This window comes from Dipodomys merriami, unplaced genomic scaffold (assembly GCF_024711535.1).
Source record: "Dipodomys merriami isolate MVZ:Mamm:240054 unplaced genomic scaffold, mDipMer1.0.p SCAF_91, whole genome shotgun sequence".
In the NCBI taxonomy this organism is placed as follows: domain Eukaryota; kingdom Metazoa; phylum Chordata; class Mammalia; order Rodentia; family Heteromyidae; genus Dipodomys; species Dipodomys merriami.
The window spans coordinates 3,400,763-3,417,647 of NW_027206524.1; the positions used below are offsets into that span (position 1 = coordinate 3,400,763).

The following is a 16,885-nucleotide window of genomic DNA, read 5'->3' on the forward strand; positions in this document are numbered from 1 at the left end:
GGGTAACAATAAGAAATGTACTCATTACTACTCATGTAACTGTAACCCCTCTGTGCAGTATCTTTACAGTAAAAATATATACATTAAAAAAAGAAATCATGTAGAGCTCTCATGGTCTTTCAACAGGTAAGTTGATAATGGGTTAGACTGTCCATTGTTACTCTCCTGGGGTAACCTTCTGGACAGACAGACCCATCTCCTTGGAATGAGGCTGGGGTTGAGTTAATCCGCTTGCAAAACATGTTTTATTTCTAGCATTAGGAATGAATGCAAAGGTCATTAAATCACATTCCCCCGATTCAAAATTTCAAGTACATCCACGTTAATTATTTAAACCTCATTGAAAGCAAACACATGATTGCTATTTGGGGGTAATTTTAATCTCTTCAAAGAAGCTGGGTTATTTCAACTGATGTAAACATTTCCTAATTGTTTACCATTTGGATCTTCTAATCACAAATGAATTCTCACGTAGCCATTAAACAAACCCTGCGAGCTATTTCTTGCGCAGGCTTTGCTAGTGGTTTCAATAAGCAGCAGAATGCTAAATTTTAGGTTGGAAAAATTAATATTTAGTTCTGAATAAAGTTATCTGCAATAAAACTCTATTTCTTTTGTGAAAAATAATCTATATTTAATGAGTTTCCTTTATTGAGACTCCTTATTAAAACTACTCTCAAACAAAGATACTTCAGTGCTCCTTCAACGACAAAAGCAATTATATTCTAGTAAAAAGACTAAGGAAGCCTCTGGGTTTTTTTTTCCTTGAAATTTTATTATATTCTGAATCCTGGTATAAGCTTCACTGTGACTTTTTAAAAATATTTGACTATCAATTAAATACACGCAGTACGTACTAAAGTCAGAGAAAATCTGATGTTGTAAGGTGAATTGTTATACCCTCTCCCTTACCCAGTCCATGTGCAATGCAATGTGCCCGTGTGACCCCCTGGGAAAAGCCAGGAACAGGCCATGGAAGTCACCTATTTTTAAAACTTGTTTATGGATTTCTCATCATTATTTCCATGTTCACTAAATTCAATTTCCCATATCCTGAAATGCTCCAAGACCAGGACTTACAGCATGGTTCCCACTCCTACTGGACCTGACTAGAAAAATCCTTCAGCTATTTCCACACTTCCAGCCAACTGGAACATCAGCCTGCTCTTCCACATATTCCCAGGGATCGAGGCCAAAAAGACAAGCCTCAAGACGAACTGTGCTCAAATCAAAACAAAGCTTTCAGGATGATGAAAACCTAGCACTCTTCTGTTCAGAATACGCCACCCAGAAATCTTACAGATTTCTCTCTTGACTCAGTATCATCAAGCCAATCTCAATTCTATCTCTACTTCCTCCGCAAAGAACCAATTATTCGTTCCTTAATACTCCCATACCTACTATCCATACTTCAATTTCCTGATGTGCAAGATGAATGTCAAGACTTACTTCTATTGGAAAGATTGCATGTGATCGTATATATGAACTAATTATTCCAATGCATTGCTCATTGTCAGCAACTGATGAACAGAGACCAAGCACATGTGCAAACAGCCCTCAGCCACTGGAGCAGTGACCACTATGTATTTTAGGCTCTGCCTTTCACGCTGGTGAAAGAATGGAAGGAAGGCTGAGTTATCACTCAGTCCTCACCACCTAGCACTACACAGCGGCTAGTGCAAAGGGGGAGAGGGGAGGGGCCTCAGGAATTGAATTTATGGACAAGCTTTGTCTACCTACAACACAGTCATCAAGTGCACTTTGCCTTGCCTAAATAAGCACTAACCGTACAAACATGGAATGGTGCCGAGATGAAAGTTTTGAGGTCAAGTTGGAGGTAAAGATCATGAATGAAATACTTTCCGAGGTCTATAGAGTGCACAGACTCAAAATGTAATAAAAGAGCACACACGTACACACACACACACACACACACACACACACACACACACACACACACACACACACAAGGAAATGAATGTAAAGCAATCTCTTGAGAACTGCATGTATTTCTTACACTTACATCAGTATGTTTATAATGAATAGTCAACACACAGCCATGCACTGAACCCTGAATACACACAGGCTGCAAGAGCCAAAAAATAAGGGAAGAGAAGATAAACAAGGAGCTTGAAATTAAAAAAAAAAAACAGAAAAAAATGATAGGGAAATATAGTAAGATCAATCTGCTTATATAATGAGCAGTGATTGCAATTGCACTCCTAATTATAAATGAGGACCCATTAGGAAATTGTACCATTAAGATCTTATTGTAATTCTATTTGTCTTTTAGGCCAGGTAGATTACAGTGATAATTTAGAGAAGTATTGCCTAAGAAATCAAATTATACATATAAATATAAATATGCATAAATAACCACCTCGAGTGCAGGACTTTACCATCAAGTAATACCTTTCAAATGCTGTTGTGCGTGTTCTCACATTGCAGCCTTAGAAAATGCACAATGAATTTCAAAATCATGTTATCATCCCTGGGATCCTGCCATATGCCAGGCAGGAATGAAATAATGAACAAAATTGGACATGTCTGAACAAGGACATGAGAAATGAACCCAGGACACTCTGTCACCTACCACAGTATGAGAAGTAAAAGTAAATACAATTTTTCATTTCTTTTTTTTCCTCCCGCAAGGGAGATTCTTGGTCTCTTTTGTTGTTGTTGTTTTCATGCACTTTAAAAAAAACATTATCTTTAAGTAGTTGTACAAAAGAGTTGCCATTTAACAAAACAATTTATGACTATCATGTAGGGTTTTGTGTTCGGGGTTTTTATAATTTACTTTTTATTGGAAAGGTGATGCAGAGGAGCTATAGTTACATAAGGTAAATGAGTACATTTCTTGTGCATTGTGAGTATCGCTTTTATATATATATATATATATATGTTTATATATATATATATATATATGTTCACCCTTTGTCCTTTGACTCACCATTTTGTTATTCCTCTTCCCTTCCCCAAATCAGAAAGAATGACTTCCCCACCCCCAATTCATAAGGAAATGGAAAGACTTGGAAAAATCATATTAAGTAAGCCAGACCCAAACAAACATAGGTACCATAGTCTCCCTCATTTGTAATAATTAGTATATATCTAGGATAGTCCTAGCAGAGGATCACAATTGCTTAATAGCTATGTACACATGACCCTGTAAAATGATGCTAATCAAAATGAACTCCAAGATATGGCAACAAAAGGGTTTTTTGTCTTTTATTTTTGTAGGGTTTCTTTAATGTACTGTGTAAAATTATTTGTCTTTCCTTTCATTTTCCCCCTTTTGATTTATCCCTTGTTGTCATTGTTTTTTATTTTAGTACCCTGTGTCTTGTATATACAATGTGTTTTGATGAACATCACCCCTTTCAATATTCTCTCATCCCTCCCCTACCTACATGCCCCTCCCTTCAAGCTTCTTAATTTTGTAGGAGATACATTGGATTCTTGGCTGCATTCTCTGCCTCTTTTCCTCTTCGCTTGTTCACCCTTTTCTCCTTGACTCTACCCTAACCCTTTTGAGTACCCGCTTCCTAGTGTTTTATTTTGCTGAACTTTGCCTTTGCCTTCTAAAGAAATTACATGATTCATGTTCTTCCTTTAATGGCCTAATATCCAGAAATACACAGGGAATTGTAAAAATTAAATCCTCACAGCTGTAATCGTAGCTACCCAGGAGGCTGAGATCTAAAGATTGTGGTTCAAAGCCAGCCCAGGCAGAAAAGACCTCTCAAAATTCATATCTCCAATTAACTATTCAAAAACAAGAAGTGGAGATGTCGCTCAAAGTGGTAGAGGGCTAGTGTTGAGCAAAAAGAGCTCAAGGATAGTGCATAGGCCCTAAATTCAAGCCCCACAACTGAAAAACAAAAAACTTAAATCCTCAGAAAACTTCATGAGAGGCTGGGAAGATGTCTCAGTGGTACAGCGCTTGCCTTGCATGCATGAGGCCCTGGGTTCGATTCCTAAGCACCACATAAGCAAAAAGAAAAAAGCCGGAAGTGGCGCTGTGGCTCAAGTGGTAGAGTGCTAGCCTTAAGCTGAAGAGCTGAGGGACAGCGTCCAGGCCCAGAGTTCAGGCCCCACGACCGGACCCAAAAAACAAAAAACAAAACAAAAAAACAAAAAAACTTCATGAGTCCAATTAATAAATGGGTCCATGAGCTTAAGAACATCTTCTCAAAGTAAAAATGGCCATTACACACATGAAGAAATGTTCAATGTCTCTAGTCATTAAGGAAATGCAAATCAAAACATTGAGATTCTAAATCACCCTGGTTTAAAAAAAAAACAATTTAAGCGTAGTGAGTCAAGAATTATTAAAGGGAAAAAGCAGAAAAAAAATAAGAAAATACTCAAGGTAATGTTATTCACAAACTAATAAAAACCCTGAGAAGCTTATGAGAGTATTTTTCCTCCTTCAGGAATCTGGCCTGGCTCAGATTTTAGAGAACAGTTCATACCAGAACCACTTAATCACCTCTTCCCCTGGGATTATCAAATTAGCAGACAGACATATGCTCTATATTTAGATGGTAAGAAAGCTCACAACACATTTTTGTAATTAAATTACTTTAAATTGTTATATGATAGTAGTGAGAAATAGCTCCTAAGTTGAATATTGGCAACACTTGGGTCACTCTGTCTCTTGAAAGAAATGTCTAGGGACACTAAAGAGATAAATCATATATCAATTTTACAAGATAATGCTCTCTAAAAATTAAAATAAAAATGGAAACACATTCTTTACAGTGGCCAGTGATCCTTGCCAGTTAAGAGCGTTTGATTTTCTCAAACAGGATAATGTTATTCATTCTCTTCTATAACTTAGGACTGTAGATTCAAGTTCAAAAAGTATCTACCCAAGAATGGAAAAACTGACTGCAATGGAAAATCATCTAAATACATAATCCCATAAAACCAAGAGAATTACAGGAAAACAGAAAACAGAACCTAAAAATAATTTATTAGATATTATTTCTTTTTCTAGATAGGGGGTACAGCTCTACACAATTTTATTTCCTTTAGAGATAATATAGAATGGAAATATTGCACATAAAAATAATGCATATTGTATTTTTTACCAGATAACAATCTTACAGCACAGAAAACATCCTTGAAACTACAGAGCAAGTTAGAATATGATTAAAAAATGAAAAAGGATGGGCTGGGAAGGTAGCTCAGCGGTACAGTGCATGCCTTGCAAGCATGAGGCCCTGGGTTCGATTCCTCAGCACCACATAAACAGAAAAAGCCGGAAGTGGCACTGTGGCTCCAGTGGTAGAGCGCTAGCCTTGAGCTGAAGAGTTGAGGGACAGCGCCCAGACCCAGAGTTCAGGCCCCGTGACTGGCAAAAAAAAAAAAAATGAAAAAGGAGTTTCCATAGTTAATCTAATAAAGAATAAGATAAGCAGAATTAATAACTACCTAGGAAACGTGTCCAAATAGCATAAAATTCAAAGTAAAATGCAAGAATTTCCTTTTTGCCTCGTTTCTTGGACTTTTAGGATAAGACCTATACTTATAGATTTCATAAGAGCATATAGAGAAATATAGAAAAGTACTACAACTCATAATGTAAGATGTCCATAAGCACATATGAAAAGAGCAATGCTCTCACACATTTCATTTCTCAAGGATCTCTGAAGCTAGTGTTGAATGTTCAATAGATATCTCAAGCTTTTGAATGGGATTTGCGTGTGATCGCAAGCACTCTTAATAGTAGCCATCAATAACATTATAGGTAAGTTTGCACTAACCAGGAATAGCCATCTTTGGACTTCTTCAAAGAACAAGAATGATCAACTTTGTTCTACTTGTCTCCGCAGATAAGGTCGGATATTTTTTTTAAATACCCATGAACTTTCACGATAAATACACATTGTCTTAAGAGAAAAGGAAAGGGAGCCAAGTCCAGTGGTTCAAGCATAAATACTTTGATTCTTTTCAGAAAAACAAAGTGTGATGAACCACATTCATGATGTCACAGAGAAAAAGGAAAATACTATGGGTCTGGGTCCTATTTTTAAGTATAAGAGAAATAGATCTGTCTTATAAGAGATCAGAATAGAAATGTGAAGATGGCCCTATTATCAAACAACTAAATAAGCCAGAAGGTAACTTGTTAATGGTGCGTAAGGATGTGTTTGCTATTTGGGCATTTCCTAAATGTTCAATTCCATAGATCCTGAAAAGCATAAATGGTTTTTTTACAAAGCATCATGAAAGTTGAATTAAGTTTTAAAGACAACTTTTACTATGTTTAACTACTCATGATAGATCTGGTCTAGTCTCTTAAGACTCCATCTCAACCAATGGCTGGGTACCAGTGACATGACACACACCTGCTACCCCAGCTATGGGGAAACACACTATCTGGATGCGGTGGCACTTGCTTGTCATCCCCTATGTCATGTGGAAGCACAAATAGGAAGATCACAGTCCAGGTTATCCTAGGCATTAAGCCAGACAGTAGGAAAGAACTAGGCCAAAACAAAGATACTGGAGGCATGGCTCAAGTAGTAGAGAACCCTGCTTTGTAAGAGTGAGCTCTTAATTCGATCCCTCCCCTATACAGGAAATACAGTAAACCCCTAATTGAAAACAAAAAAGCCAAAAATAATGACAGATATAGCCAAATTGCATATATAATATTAACTATATGACATATTATAATATATATATACATGGAATGATGTAATGCTGTACCAATGAAAAGTGGAAAACTTGGCAATTTCTTTAAAAATCTACACATACACTTTTTCTATGACACCACAGTTCCTCTTCTATGAATCTGCCCAAGAGAAATGGAAAATTAAATTTGCCATGCAGAACACTTCTGTGTGAAGATTTCCTCCACCATTACTTACAACAGCCAAGGGGGAAAGTACAATACTGTGAAAATGAATGATTGATACATGCTTACAACGCAGAAAACTTCAAAAGTATGCCAATATAAGACAACAACAAAAACAATCAAATGTACTCATATTTACAAGAAAAATGGACACAGAGAAAGTCTAAAGAAATGAAAAATAGGCCTTTGGCTAGGCTAGAATCAGATATTAAATAGGCTGCAAATGTTGACAGGCAACTTTTGAGAGTGCTAAATTTTTCTACAACTGCACGGTTGTGATGACCCCTCAATCACATGTATCTATTAAAACACACTTCCTTGTGCAATTACAAAAATGCTCACATGAATTAAGACTGAAGAGACAGCACGTTCAAATCAGCACTTCAGGGTTGTTTTTTTTTTAGTTCTTTCATCTACTGGCTGAAACAAAATGATTCCAGCTTAAAAGCAAGGGAGCAGCCAGGCACTGGTGGCTTCTACCTGTAATCCTAGCTACTCAGGAGGCTGAGATCTGAAAACCTCTGCTCCAAGCCAGCCTGGGCAAGAAAGGCCATAAGACTGATCTGCAATTAACCACCAGAAAAGCCAAGTGGCACTGTGACTCAAAGTGGTAGAGAGGTAGCTGTGAGCAAAAAGAAAGGTCAGGGACAGTGTCCAGGCCCTGAGTTCAAGTCTTACAACTGACAAAAAAATGTAAAATTAAAAATCAAGGGAGCAAATTAATGAAGGATTCTGAATTTTTTTTACCTAAAGAGACTCATTTTCCCCTCAGAACCTATAAGACTAGAATTAAATAAGATCTGGTTTCTGTTAAGTATAGAACTGAAAACCTTTCTTGCTGACAAAATGAAAACATGATAAAAATACACACTTTAAACCTAAGAATGGTGTTAGTAATATGTATGGAATCTATCTTCTAGGTCCACCATACAAAATAGCAATTATTCATATCAGCATTATATGTTGATTTTAACATGCTTGCCATTACCAATATCTGCTTCAAAATCTCTATTTTTCTAGTCTACTTTAGAAGGCAGTTGTCAGCAGGGTCTAGAGAAAATTAAGCCCCCCAGAAATTCAAACTAAAAGATAGCATTTGTACTTATAAGAGCAAAGAAAACCATCACATAATTTTGGACGAAGTTATGTCTGATGATCTGCTAATACATGCGTAAAATCTTCCTGTCAAGTTGTCCATCATTAAACCTACAGTTCAATACTTGAAATTCTCTAATAAAATACCATGATGTCAACAGAGAACGAATGTTTACACTTTCCCAAATTAAGGTTTAAGTCAAAATGTATTCTATTTTAGTATCATCTTTAAGTAGTTGTACAAAGGAGCTGCCATTTAACAAAGCAGTTTAAGAATACAATATATCTTGATGATTGTCAAAATGTGTTCTTGAAAACAACAGGAAAATTGTCTTTCAGCAGTTTCATGGTGGTGTGTTAAGATAAATAGATGGAAAAGCTGGATACCAGTTTAGAAAAAGTAAAGGAACACTTAATGAATATGACCATTGAAAAAGAGAGGTTATTTCCTCCTCTCTTCTTTTTTTGGTCAGTCATGGGAGCTGAACTCTGGGTCTGGGCGCTGTCCCTCAGCTCTTCAGCTCAAAGCAAGTGTCCTACCACTTGAGCCACAGCGCCACTTCTGGCTTACTTTTCTGCTTATGTGGTGCTAAGGAATTGATCCCATGGCCTCATGCATGCGAGGCAATCACTCTACCACTGAGCCACCTTCCCAGCCCCCCCCCCCGCCACATTCTTTGAAATTAACTTGCATTTAGGTGCCACTTCTAATCAATCAGACAAATGGGAAGATACTTCTAAAAATTAAAAGACAAATCTAATTGTACACTTTTCCCCACTGCCAATCCTGAGAACAAGGAGAAGGCGAAGAGCAATGCTATTTCATCTGGCCCAGCAATGATGGATCTCCAATATCGGGATCCTTCCAGGGTGTCATCGAAGTTTTTTCAAGCATTTCTACTAGATAACAATACAAGAATGTCAGAAAGAACTCATGTCATTTACTGTTTTTGAAAACCCACTATTGTTTCTGTGGGTGCCTAAGTCAACCTGTCGGTTTTATTCTGGAAGTCACTGCGAAGTATTCAGACAAGTGAACAGAAGAGGCATTAGTAGACACAAGTAATAAACCCTCACTTTTCTCAATCTGACAACAGATTTTAAAATAGGGATAGTTTGTAACTAGAAAGCTGATCCCCACAGAGGCCCTGGACAATTTGTGACAGGTAGGCTTCTAATATTTGTTGAGGAGATGGGAAGGGCCCACATTCTTTTTTATGAACATGCTAAAGAACATCTGTAATATCAGAAGCAGCAGTAATTGTGAGGAACATTTACCCAACCCTTAATATTGGTGCTGAAGATGTTAAGAATTTTCTCTGGATTATCATTGATCTTCACAACTTTCTCAGGTCAGCAGCCCTGACTGTCAGAGAATTACGGTCATTCTTGAAAACAGGGTAAGTTCTTCCTGGTAGCTAAGTCACAATCCCCCTGCCTTTCCTTGAAAATGAATCTGGGAAGGTTGAGTCACAGGGACCACAGAAAGCTTTCTGATTGACTGACCTCATAGTGCATATATTAAATGTAACTTGGGAAGGACTGCAAATATGATTAGCCGAGATTTCTTAATTTCCACATGGAGGAATCTAATGTTCAGAGATGAATGGGGATGATCTAAAATCAGGGTTGACACAGACGGCTCTCTCCCAGTTGGCTGACACTTTTCTCCACACATCATGACCATTACCTGCACACTCTGTACAAACATCGGTTGTGTACACACACACACACACACACACACACACACACACACACAGTGGCCCAGGTTTACATGACTATATGTTAACCCCAGATGTGTTCATTGACCACAATAGATTTCTTCTCAGATTGACCACAGTTAACTCAAAAGATCTACTTAAGAAATTTCCAAAGTCTCCTAACACTGAGATCACAGCACAAATTAAGGTGGATTTCTGGTCCAGTTGTTTATTCACTGGTGTGTATCTGGTTTTCTTTAGTAATAATTCATCTATAACTAATGGTTGATGCCTGACCAGGGAAAATGATGAGAAGAAAATGGAGTTCAAGAAAAGATGAAAACCTGGAAGGGAAAGAAGGGGAGGGGCGGTGAGGGGGAGAAATAATGAACATGAGGACATGAATGAGCCCTGGAGGAAGATGGAGAGGATCAGTGCCTGGCCAAACCATCTAGAAGTTTCTCTATGGACTTCAACACTGTTGAGCTGAAGCCTGCCATGGTCACTGCATCAGATGCTTCAGAGAGCGGCTTTGCACCTGGAGGGCCACCTTTACATGTGTGTAGCCATTATACCAGAAGCAAGATAGAAATCATCACCAGGTGCTGGTGGCTCATGCCTGTAATCCTAGCTATGCAAAAGGTTGAGATATAAGGATCCTAGTTCAAAGCCAGCCCCGGCAGGAAAGTCCATGAGACTCTTATCTCCAATTAACCATCAGAAAACTCGATGTGGTTCTGTGGTTAAGAGTGGTAGAGTGCTAGCCTTGGGCAAAAGAGCTCAGGGACAGCACCTAGGCCTTGAGTTCAAGCCCCATGATCAATAAAAAGATGGAAATTACCTGAATTCTGGGATACTGGCTTTCTCCTTAATTGCTATGTTACCAAATTACTCATGAGTCTATTCTATCACTAGTCATACACAATTCATAACTGACAACACAAAAGGACCATGGCTTACTAAAAACATTTTCACTTCCATCTGCAAGTGCCTATCATGTGACTACTGAAGACTTTTTTTTAACTACATAGTAGTGATTCACTGCTATTTGGGTGCATAGTCAAATAGTTAATGAAAATCTTTAGTGTAAAATCTTCTAATACCTTGTTATTTAAAAGTAGTACAATGCCAACTACAGAATAATACTTCAGGTAATACGTAGATATATCTTAGTAAGTTCAGCTATTATGAGAAAATACTACATCTCAAGATTGCGCTTATCAGCAAGGACCTAATTTTAATCCTGATTTCCCTTTTGTTTTCTGTAAGTAAGAATGATGACCTATTACTTCAAAAATGCAATTCATCTGGTTAAGACTCAATGTCAATGCTAACTATACTTTTAATTTGGAGCTACAGAATCTTTCCAGGTCCTTCATTGGCAATCTCAGTTGGGTAAGAAAAGTAGATAAAATGATGAGCAGATTACTGTCCTTTATTCTAACTAAAAATCCTGCCTTATTTTTAAACTGCCACAAACATGTTTAAATGATAATTGTATCTTCTCAATGAGCACAGTTCCTTATTATTGGAACTGGCAGGGGGCCTTGACATTTGAGTCACCATTTCATTATGTCTATTTCTTACCCTGATATACAAATTAAATAGAAATACAAGCCAAATGAAATATAGAGGGGGGGAAACCGGAACAAGTAACTTCAAATTGAATTGGTTTTTCTCAAAGCTATAAAATAAATGAAGCAATTAACATTGGTTATAATACATCCTAGTTCCAGAATATTTTCAAAAATACTAATTTCAGTTCTAAGGACCAGAGATGCTACAAATCATCCTAGCCAAACATTCAACTTCTAAACTGACAGCTCTAATACTTTCCAAATTAAGGAAATAGAGTGATTCCTGTTCTAAAACTACCACAATGAGGCACAGAAATACAGCTTGAACAAGCCTCTTCCATTCTGACAGGATTCAAAAGTCAAAATGAGAATTGTTACATATGTTTATCATTTACACATTAAAAGTATTATTTAAAAGCACCTTCATGTAGCTCAAATTTATAAATATATAAGTAAACACATTGGGGTGCAATGCAAGGGTACCCAAATATATTAACCAAAATATAGTGGTTTCGGGGGAGAACTCAAGTGGTATAATTCTTTAGAAAGACTAACTCACAGTTCAAGAAAAGAAACACCAAGACGCCAGTACTTAAAAGGAAGGGGGTGGAGTAGAGAAGTAGACAAATGAAGACAGGAAGGGGATGAGGGTGAAGGGAGAATACAGTCTTACCATTTAATGCCTAGCCTCAAAACTAAGAAAATTGAAGGCAGGAATAGGGTTGGGAGGGATGGGGAGAAATGATGAAAGGGGAAACAAAGATCAAGAGGCACTGTATTCAGAAACTGCTTTGTTCAATGGCAACTCATGTGTACAACTACTTAAAATAGTAAAAATTAAAAAAAAAACTTTATGTGATTGGACAGGCAGAATTCATTCAGACTAGAATGTCTAAATATGCCCAACTGGAACCCAGATGTGTCCTGAAGTAATTTCCAATTATGAGACCTATATGATTAAAAACTATAATTGAATTAATTTCCCAAATTGCTTGATTCAGTCACCCTGAATAAATGTGCACCAACCCAAACTTTCTCAAATACTTTGTTTATCCTACTGAAGTTCAAAATTATAAAAGCTAATCAATGATAAAAAAAAAAAAACCAATACTATACAAAATCCTCAGAAAATCTTCATTGAGCTCTTTGGTATTTCTACAATTGTTCATTTAGTAAATAGCAACCTGCTCATTTCCAATAGCCAATAACTTCCCCCAGAAAAAGGTTAGAAACAGAATGAGGAAGCTGAGAGAATTTGATTTACCTCTAAAGAAAATGGTGGGAAGCTATTTTATTCAAAACTGATTGACTGTTCAGATTATCTGTTCTGAAAATTAACAGTGTATTTCTTTCTTTAAAAAAAAATCACTGACACTCTACTACCAAGGGCAAAAAAATGCTCATCACTGATTTTTTTTTATATTTCATTATTTATATTAGCATTTACTTTTTAAAACGTTTTATCTGTAGGAGAAAATTTGCGCTTCAACTTGACTGTTTTAGGATTGTTTTCTGGTACTTTTTCATTGATACTGTACGACTTAGAACCCAGATCTCTCAAAAAGAATTCAAGGAAATCCACAATGAAAATACCTAGTATTCACTGTGTTCACACAGCAGTGAAGTACTAAGAAGGGAAGGAATTCCTGTTTCAATACTAGAATAAAATAACAGCAGAACCCTTAGGATCATCCGTTTCCAGCTTCTAGATCTTACCTTATTCGGTATAGTAACACAAATATAGCATGCAGAGTGTAGGTTCCTGCAATGTGGAATGAGAAGATACCACATTTTTAACCTATATTTATTTATGTATAGAGCATCAAGGCCTCGTGGGATGAAATCAGTTTTGTCATCAACACTGGAAATAGTCCTGAGTTGATACTATGAGACTTTTGAGTTGAGTCCCATCATTTCTGTAATTGCTATGTCCAGCATTAGTAAATGTCCGCTTTCGTGTACTGAAATAAATTAATGAGGGAGGGAGGCATTATGCAAATGACTGGGAACAGGGCCAACCCTTTTACATATACATCCAGGGACCAGTAATCTTCTAGATGGCACTTAAAGCTCTCATGCGCTCAATAATTAACAAGGGTAGCCAGCATGTCATTTATGGAGATAATCATCCCTTCTACCAGCTCCCCTCACACCCATCTCAAGTCCGGGGCCAACTTGCCTGAACTCACCTTGTCTTTATTGTCGGTGCTGGACGCCTCGGGCTTGGTCCTGATCACGAACGGAGTGGACAGCCGCAGGAGGACTCTCTCGAAGGTAGCATCGATCTTGGGGGAAACGATCTCAAAGCAGTCCTGAAACTTGAGCAGTTTGTGGGTGTCGCATCGCAGCTGCTTGCGCAGGCCTTCCCCGAGCTGCAGGACTGACAGGTTGGGGTCAAACATCAAGTGGAAAGGGAAGGCTCTGCAGAAGGTGTTGATGCTAATTCTGAGGTCCCCCGGATCGCGGGAAGTGCCCTGGGGCAGGCTCTTGGTGAGGTTGGTGTTTTCACACACCTTGATGAGGAAAGTCAGACAGCTGCAGTTGCCCGGCTTGGAAGCCTCGGAGCACAACTTCTCGTTGGCAGCCTGCTCCACTTCCACATCCACACGGTAGATCTTCTTCCCCGCCGCCTTGATCATGCCCAGCATGGCAAACCCTACGACGTGATGCGGATGGAAGTAGTGGAGCATCAGGGTCCCCTCGGGGAGCTCTTTGCACAGGAAAGAGGGCGATTCCATGGTGGCTTGTTTTCCAAAGGAAGTTCTAATGTGTTCCAACAACGCATCGAAGCCATTAAAGAAGTCCTGCAAGGTGCCGCCCACCGCGCGAAGGACGCGCTCGTTCTCGTCAAAGCATATCTTAAAGAACTCCTCGCCAAATCTCTCTTGGATTTCCTCGAACTTCAAACCTCAAGAGAAAGGAAAAAGCGAATGTCAGGGAAGCCGGATCCGAATAAAAGAGCTCATCACTGGGCACCACTGGCTCACACCTGTAAGCCTAGCCTAGATCTGAGGATCATGGTTCAAAGCCAGCCTGAGCAGGAAAATCTGTGAGACTCCTATCTCCAGTTAACCACTAGAAACCTGGAAGGAAAGCTGTGGCTCAAAGTGGTAGCACACTAGCCTTGATTGCAAGAGTTCGGGGACCGTGCCCAGGCCATGAGTTCAAACCCTACAACTGACAGAACAAACCAAGAAATGCTCACCAAAACAGACAGTAAATGTGTTGAAGCAAAAGAGATACTATCCTCCATCCTCAGGCCCACAAATTTCCCACAGAAGTTAATTCATTCGTTTAGAAGCCGAGAAAGTAAACTTTAGTTTGCCGTCTGAACCCGTCTAAGGCATTAATGAGAATGAACGTATTGTTTGTTTGCGTTTAAATAGACTATGTTAAATCAGACCTAGGTCTGTGGCAAAATTAAAAGAAGCTCCAGATGTTTCCCAAAAGGCCCTCTGCTCTCCCCTCCCCCTCCCCTCATCCCTAAGCTGCTCCGTTAACCACCATGCTTACTCTACTCAAACAATTGTGTCAGCCAAATTAGGTCACTTTGACAAAGAAAAAAATCAACATGAAGGCCAGGCGCTGGTGGCTCACACCTATTAAATTCTAGCTACCAGGAGCTGAGATCTGAGGATCACAGTTCAAAGCCAACCTGGGCAAAAAAGTCCCTGAGACTCTTATCTCCAATGAAACGACTCCAAAAGTTAGAAGTGGAGCTGTGTCTCAAGTGGTAGAGCTTTTAGCCTTGAGCAAAAAAGCTCAGGGACAGTGCTCAGGCCCTGAGTTCAAGCTCTAGGACACACACACACACACACACACACACACACACACACACACACACACATACACACACACACAATCAAAGTGAATAATAAAGAGAAAAATCTAAGAGAATGACTCTCTTTATGGAGGAATATACCACACTGACTTTCGTTTCACAGATGCGATGTGCGGATGCTCGTGAGAACATCACCTAGGGAGATGAAACACATCATCACACTCTTCCGCTGCTACATTACAAGATTGTCCTTCAACAAACATGCTCACTCACAATACCACAACCAGAGTTGAGGATAATAGCATTTGCCTGCCCAAATGTGAGGACAGAACAAATCAGAGGATATTCCCCCCCACTCCAACTGCTCTGTTGTTAGCTGCTGTCAGGATTACAGAACCAGCATAATACTATTTGTTCCCCTGACTTAACCTTGTTTTTGCTTTAACTTGACACTATCAGGCTCTCCTCTTAAAAACCCTCATTTCTTTGGGCTTATCAAACCGTGTCCTCCTGATTTGATTACGTTGGAAATGCATCAACACATTTTCCTCAACAACATTCTTTTTATGCCAAATCCTTACATCATCATGTCATAAATTTAAAAAAAAAATCTAACACACACTTAATGCCTACATTCAATGATAGTTCTCCCAAGTAAGAAACTTTCTGGCTATGAAATTCCTCCCCAAAACTAAATTCAGAATCCATACTCTACAACCTGTTTTTCCTGAACTAAAGAATCCAAAATACCACTGAAAATATCCCATGGATTGTTTCCAAATATTGAAGACTTGATCTTCTAAAAGCTTAGGTTCTACAAGCAATAAAAGAGGAGAGGGGGCGTGTCTCAACTGGCATTTCCTTTAAAAATGAAAAAGTCCTTGCAATTAGTGAACAGATAACAGTCCAGCAAGCTCAGGTTCTACTATCAATGTCAGAATCTCAAAGAAACACCCCCCCCTCAAAAAAAAATACTAACCAGTAAGTAAATGCACCAGAGGCAACAAAATAAAAGCCACTGTGGTGCAAGATTGTAGCCACAAGAAAACTTTGCTGCTCTACAAGGCACTGTTCTACTTTAAGGCACAATAACTGTTCATTTTTAAATGATGTCACTAGGGCATACCAGAGGCCAAAACGTTACATGTATCATTGAATTTTTTTACAGGTTTGAAATATTTTAAGGATAATACTCTAACTCTATTCGCAGTGGTCTTATAGACACCGTAATGTCAAATTAACCAAGAAAGATTTTTCTTTCCACTGTTGCTGAAGTGCACATCCGAAAAGAAGAAAAAGAGTCCCGAGAAAGATCACTGCAACTTCTGCGAATCAATCGCCACGGCTTCCATTTTAAACCTCATCTCAAAAGGCAAAACGCACAGGGAAATCTCTCAGCACAGACAAGTGCTCAGTTCCCACCTACAGTTGACGCAAATCTCCCACCTTGCAGTAAAACACCCGAAACGTATAGACAATGCTCGTCTCCTCAAATCACAAGACGCTATGACAGCTTGACATTTGGGTCTATAAGAATACATTCCCTCAAGAAGCAGAATTTAGAATAAACCATTCTCGTTAATGTGGAAGCTGAAAGTCAGAATTCTAAAATAATACTAAATCACCTCCTTGCAAAGGCTGATGCCCAAAACGCTGGTGTCCTTTATCCCTGAAGGAAACAGAATCCATCTCCTTTGTGGCAGGGGCCTGTTGGTTGTCCCTGTGTGCTATCTCATAGCAGCTCAGACTGCTCATTGCTTGAAAACAAGGTGCTTGTCCCATTGAAATCTGCCTGCCTAGCACCAGCCCAACACCTGGCACAGAGAATAACGCTCTTCCTTAGAAACCAAGCACTTCTTGG

At 38.7% G+C, this 16,885-nt stretch overlaps 1 protein-coding gene across 1 annotated transcript in view; it reads right to left on the reverse strand.

The window, feature by feature from the left end:
• The window catches only part of LOC138821317 (guanylate cyclase soluble subunit alpha-2), a 204,037-nt gene that overhangs the window by 137,498 nt on the left and 49,654 nt on the right, over positions 1–16,885 (reverse strand). Inside the window, exon 4 of the mRNA XM_070013456.1 lies at positions 13,433–14,151. Coding sequence (XP_069869557.1) covers positions 13,433–14,151 — 719 coding nt within the window. The remainder of the gene's footprint in view (positions 1–13,432; positions 14,152–16,885) is intronic.